The 6,083-nt window shown below is 35.9% G+C and overlaps 1 protein-coding gene across 1 annotated transcript; it reads right to left on the bottom strand.

The window, feature by feature from the left end:
* Positions 1–719: 719 nt before the first annotated feature.
* LOC139106694 (nucleolar protein 58-like) lies at positions 720–1,510 on the bottom strand. Its single transcript, XM_070663632.1, has 4 exons — positions 1,325–1,510; positions 1,084–1,225; positions 791–955; positions 720–736 (listed from the first exon to the last, which is right to left on the bottom strand). Exons 1-4 carry the CDS (start codon positions 1,508–1,510, stop codon positions 720–722), a joined length of 510 nt encoding a protein of 169 aa, XP_070519733.1.
* Between the last annotated feature and the right edge of the window lie 4,573 nt (positions 1,511–6,083).

Raw genomic sequence — 6,083 nt, 5'->3', positions numbered from 1 at the left:
TAGCAATAAAAAGATATAAATTGTCGCACACATATCCCAGGGTGTCTCATACCATATGACGCATCCGTGAGAAATAGGTAGGTCTCCTAAATACTAATTAAAAAGTTTTATACTATTTTGTAAAATTCTCAATCGTTATTGAGAAAATAATTAAAATGTGTAGCGTAAGAGCGACTAGGAAGCTGCGGGCGAGTGAGCGCGACAGGCGAATTCGTAGGAATGACGTCGTCGCCTGTCGCGCTCACTCGCCCGTAGCTTCCTAGTCGCTCTTACGCTATACATTTTAATTATTTTCTCAATAATGATTGAGAATTTTACAAAATGGTATAAAACTTTTTGATTAGTATTTAGGAAACCTACCTATTTCTCACGGATGCGTCATATGGTATGAGACACCCTGTATATTATTATTTTTTAATGTTAAATACAAAAAATATTTCTTTTTTTTTTTAAATTACAAACATAATAAAATTTAGAAAAAAAAAATCTTGAAAACATTACAATAATAAAAATAAAATATAAAAAAAAACCTCTAATTTAACTAACAAAAAAAATGTTTTAAATGAAAATCTTATAATATAAAAAAATCAAATTAAAAATAAAAATATAAAATAGTTGAACAAAATATATATATATATATATATATATATATATATATAAAACTAAAATAAAATTTAACTAAAATAAAAAATAACATTTTAAATAAAAATCTTCTTAAACTAACTTAATGCAATATCTAAATATAAAATAGTAATATAAGAGAAATAAAATAGTATAACATAAAATTCACATTTAATGGAAATGGATAATGTGCCGAAACTGTCTTCCTCCTCCTCTTTCTTCACCTCTTCCTCCTCTTCCCCTTCGGCCCCACCCGTAATTTTTATAGCTTTCTCATCTTTCCCACGTGTTTTTAAAATTTCCTCTTCCTCGTCCTTTTGCCATTTCCCAATATCTGTAACGAAAAGAATAATATGATCATTAATATTTAATGAAAAAACGTATTTTAAATTTTATTATACGAATAACTTTTTCTCATTTTCCACACTTTATTATTAGTATTACAAAAGAAATTGTACTTACTTCTCAGCTCGTTCTTTTTGTTTTTGTCTTCCCCTTTTTCCTCTTTTTTTTTTTTTTTGTCTTCGTCGTTAGAATTGGAAGAGTTTATTTCCATTGTTTTCTCTTGGTGTTTTTTTTTTTGCAATTGCAGCATTCTTTCGATCTGAAACAAATTATAATATTAATATTTTGTATGTGCAGCTGGCACATTTAATATGATTTTCTTATTAATTTTTAATCATATTAAAAAATTAAGAAATACATACTTTGATGCACTCCTGCTTCGCTTTTCACTTCTTCCTCTCTCTTCTTCTTCCTCTCTTCGTTTCTTATCCTTCTGTCTTTTCCTGATTTTCTCTTCTTCTTCTCTGTTTTTTTCTTTCTTCTTTCGCTTATCCTCTTCTTGCTTTCTCTCCTTTTCCTGCTCATCTTTTCTAGTAGTACTCATGATTTTAAAAATGCGTAATTTTTATTAATATACATATAACTATCAACAACAACACACCTTAAAAAACAATTGATTTTTAAATTAATTCTTTAATTTTTATCGCGAATACCCGTCATCTCTTAATTTTTGACAATCTTACGCTTAACGTGCACTAAAAATGTACACAAAAAGCGTTCCTCGCGGGTAAAGATATTATTATTATGAATACGAAACGAAAGTAACGACGAACGAATGCGAATTTTCCTAACTGATCACTGCAATTAATAATTACGAAACGCGCAAACGCTGTCTATTGTAATATACTATTGATTAAACACGAATATTAATTCGTTGTAACACGGAACGTTACTAACCTATTCTCTCACGTCGGCTGCTGTTTTGAACACTGTCAAAAACAGTACTAAGACTGCGAACGTTTTTACTGTTACCATGGGCGAAAAGAAGAAAAGCGCGTAAAGGGAACATAGAAGTCGACCTATACATAATATTAAGAACAATTTAGACACGGTTCAAAAAATAATTTCTTTAAATGGTATACATTATATGTTAATGGGTATTGTCCATTATATAAAAGGTAACCAAAAAGACGACGGGCACTATATTGCACTTACATATGACGTTATACATTGATACAAGTACGATGACTTACAAAAAAAACATAAGCCAGTAACTAAAATAGAACGTGTAAATCCGTATTTAATATATTATGTTAAATGCACTTGACTGTATACCAAAAAATAAATAAAAAAATATAAAAATGTAATAACAAAAAAAAAATTTTTTAATTAAAAGAAAACAAAAACAAAAAAATTACAAATGTAACGGAATGTCCGGATGCACTCCGTTCCATGAACACCGACCGGCTGTCACAGCCGACCATCCGCCGGGCAGAATGAAATCGGGCGCACCGCGCCCACCCTTTTATTAAAATCCCAGAACGTAGCCGCGGACTTATTGTTAGCCTAAGACCGCCGGAGGAACCGCTCCGACGGCTAAGTTCGCATTCGCGCAAAAACGGGAAAACCCGAACGCACCAGAAGCTGCGGTAGGTTCCGGTTCCGAGCCGCGCACATCCTTTACAAACATGAGGTGCTGACGATGAGTTTAAAAAATTATTTACACATTTTCAACGAATGGTACTCTCGATAAAACAAACTGAAATGATTGGTACTATATTAAATCTGTCGAGTACTGCCAAAAAACCGCTAGAAAATGCCAGCACCTCATTACACTTTACAAATATGAGGTGCTGACGATGAGTTTAAAAAGTTGTTTAATAATTTTAAGTCGGTTGTACTCGATATAAAAAGTATCAAGAACTATAGTACTCTTAAAGTACTGTAAAATCCCGTAAAAAAAATTACTATTTTTGCAACTTGCGGTGCTACGGGAAGTTAGCACCTCATTTTTTAAAATGTCATTTTTTAAATGTAAATTATCGGTACTCTGTATAACAACTATAAGGAACTCTAGTACTCTCGCGGGTGCTAATAGTACTGTAAAATAATTTTTGAAATTTTGAAAATGAGGTGCTAACTTCACAGCGGCCAAAGTTATGGAAAAAGAAAGAGAAAAAAAAAGATTGATACTGTAAAACTTTATTCAATCACAAGCAATTCTGTTATTAGAAAAAGAAACCAAAGATATGTAAAAATGCAAAACGAGAAATATACAGGGTGTCCCACCGTTAGTGTGACAACGCTGTAGATCTCGCTGAGCAAAAAGTCTATGTTTGCGTTTTCAAACATATTCGAGATATGAATTTTAAAAATTTGTATAATACAGCGTATGAGTTTTACGTTCTATAAGAAAATAGCACGGTCTACTCAATTACGCATGGGCCAACGCTCGGTTGTAAAAGTGCGCTGTCTTGCCGCTAATTAATATTACAATTGGGTGATTGCTTAGCAACCAAAATTGTAATATTATTAGCGGCAAGACAGCCCAGCCGGCACTTTTACAACCGAGCGTCGGCCCATGCGTAATTGAGTAGGCCGTGCTATTTTCTTATAGAACGTAAAACTCATACGCTGCATTATACAAATTTTTTTAAATTCATATCTCGAATATGATTTAAAAAAACGCAAAGTGGATAAGGACTTTTATGCTCAGCTTGACGAGATCTACCCCCCTACGAGCGTTGTCACACTAACGGTGGGACACCCTGTATAATGATTGTAAACTGAAAGCTAATCAAAGCCGAAAAAAACTCTGTTGTAACCCGCCAGCGCACTCTGGTCATTGACCACCGCGTGCGCTACATTTTTATACACAACTCAGCAGATTGCCAAACCGTTGGAATTTGCTGAGCTTAAGAAGCAGTCTTGTCAGCTTTTCGTCATCGCGCGCTATCAGCAGAAGGCAGTAGGGCACGCCTCCACTTCCTTCTGCTATTTCGCTGACAAGACTAAAAATAATAATATAAAACGCACGAGCACCGAAGCTCGTGCAAGTCAGTTAGTGAATACGAGCTAGCGACTCGTAACTCAGTTACCGATTTCCGAAGTCTGCAAGGAGAAATAAAAGGCAACACACGTATTTAAGCAAAAGATAACTATACAGGGTGTCTGGCTGAGTAGTGAGCATCTTTTAGTTATAGATAAAACTCGAAAATACAAATAGGAAAGACCCGTACCATTTTGCAAAATTCTCAATCGTTATTGAGAAAAAAATTAATTTGTCTAGCGCAAGAGCGACAAGGAAGCTACACGTGAGTGAGCGCGATAGGCGACGGCGCCATTCCTAGCCATTCGCCTGTCGCGCTCACTCGCCCGCAGCTTCCTTGTCACTCTTGCGCTAGACAAATTAATTTTTTTCTCAATAACGGTTGAAAATTTTTTTAAATGTTAAAGAACTTTTTTATTTATCTCCCTAAGACCTACCTATCTGTATAGGATTTTACATATGGGCTGAGACACCCTGTATACATATACAGGGTGTCCCAGACCAACGTCACTTTTTTTTAATGGTAGGTAGAACTCGTCCAAATAAGACGAAAAGTCTTATATCATTTTTCAAAATTTGCAACCGTTAACGAGATATCAATTAAAATGCAAACGTGTGCGAGCGACAAAGAAGCGCAGACTGAGCGAGCGCGCGATAGACGACGGCGAGTATCCGCTTAAAGAGAATGGGCGGAACTAGCGCGTAGCGAACGAGACAAGGAGACAACGCGTGAGCGAGACGATGCGACGACACGCGAGCAAAATAAAGCGACAACGCGCGTTGTCTCTTTGTCTCGCTCGCTACGCGCTAGTTCCGCCTATTCTTTAAGCGATACTGCCGCCGTCTATCGCGCGCTCGCTCAGTCTGCGCTTCCTTGTCGCTCGCACACGTTTACATTTTAATTGATATCTCGTTAACGGTTGCGAATTTTGAAAAATGATATAAGACTTTTCGTCTTATTTCGACGAGTTCTACCTACCATTAAAAAAAAGTGATATTGGTCTGGGACACCCTGTATATACAGAGTGTTTGAAATAAGGTTTCCTTCCCGGTAACTGTAGATAGATATCGGGAATACAAATCGAAAAGTCAGATATTATTTAGTAAAATTCGTAACCGTTACCGAGTAACAAATTACTAAATTTTGACGAATTAGCGCGGAGCACATAATAAGTTGGGCGCGGCAGGTGAGAGCGGGTGGGCCTTAGGGAGAGAACGGGGGTGAAACGCCGCGCGACAATTGTCTATCACACCACGCGTTGACTCCTCCCACCCCCACCCCACAATTGTCGCGCGGCGTTTCAGTATACAGTTCTGTATACAGGGTGTCCCAGTTGATATAAAAAAGTTCTTAGCTGTAGGTTGGGCTTCGAAAAATAAGTAGAAAAGTCCTATACGGTTTTGTAAGTTAGGCGTAAATAACCGAGAAAATAACATTTAAAGATTTGACGCCCCGCGTGCGAGCAAAAACGCGCCGTTCGAAGCTACCGAGACGTTAGTGGACCTAGAGGTGTGGCTTATCTTACTCTATTCACAAAGAAATGAGTAATCTATGAATCTCTGTAAATAGAGTGGGATGGGCCACACCACCACTCTATTTACAGAGCTGTTCCGCCAAATAAAAAACATATACAAATATTATATAGCCCACAACATTGGGTATGTAGTTATTACGATACAAAACGTATCTTTATCTATGATTCGTTTAATTCTAAAAGCGTACATGAAAATCATTTAACAATGTTGACAAGGTTATTTTCAACATATAATTTAAAAAAAAAAAATTCAATTACATCTCCTAGTGTTCAACGACAGCCAAACTGCAACGATTGCGGTGTTTTTGCTATAGCTTTTGCTGTGTCGTTATTATTTAATATAAAACCCGAAAAAGTAAAATATGATTGTAGTAAAATGCATCCGCATTTAATAAAGATTTTAGAGTCTAATGTGATAGAGCATTTTCCACAAAATTTAAAAAATGGCATTCCTCAGAAGGTACTGCCATTAGCAGTAATTAGAATAAGAGAGGCTGATGCGGACCGTAAACGTATTAAACGTCAGGTGGAAATAAAAGCAAATTTATCTGAAATTAAATTTGATAAGAAACGTACACGAGAGGAAGACAATC

The sequence above is a fragment of the Cardiocondyla obscurior genome, linkage group LG11 (assembly GCF_019399895.1).
Source record: "Cardiocondyla obscurior isolate alpha-2009 linkage group LG11, Cobs3.1, whole genome shotgun sequence".
NCBI lineage: Eukaryota > Metazoa > Arthropoda > Insecta > Hymenoptera > Formicidae > Cardiocondyla > Cardiocondyla obscurior.
Note: the sequence above shows the minus strand (reverse complement) of the source record. Positions and strands in the feature narration are given on the sequence as shown.

What these genes read in the sequence shown, in the direction of transcription:
- LOC139106694 (XM_070663632.1), bottom strand. Translation starts at nt 1,510, where the DNA reads ATGAGTACTACTAGAAAAGATGAGCAGGAAAAGGAGAGAAAGCAAGAA. An exon ending in GCAGGAGTGCATCAAAGTAT is followed by an intron (nt 1,226 to 1,324) that starts GTATTTCTTAAT and finishes AATTTGTTTCAG; the next exon opens with ATCGAAAGAATGCTGCAATT. An exon ending in CAAAAAGAACGAGCTGAGAA is followed by an intron (nt 956 to 1,083) that starts GTAAGTACAATT and finishes TTTTCGTTACAG; the next exon opens with ATATTGGGAAATGGCAAAAG.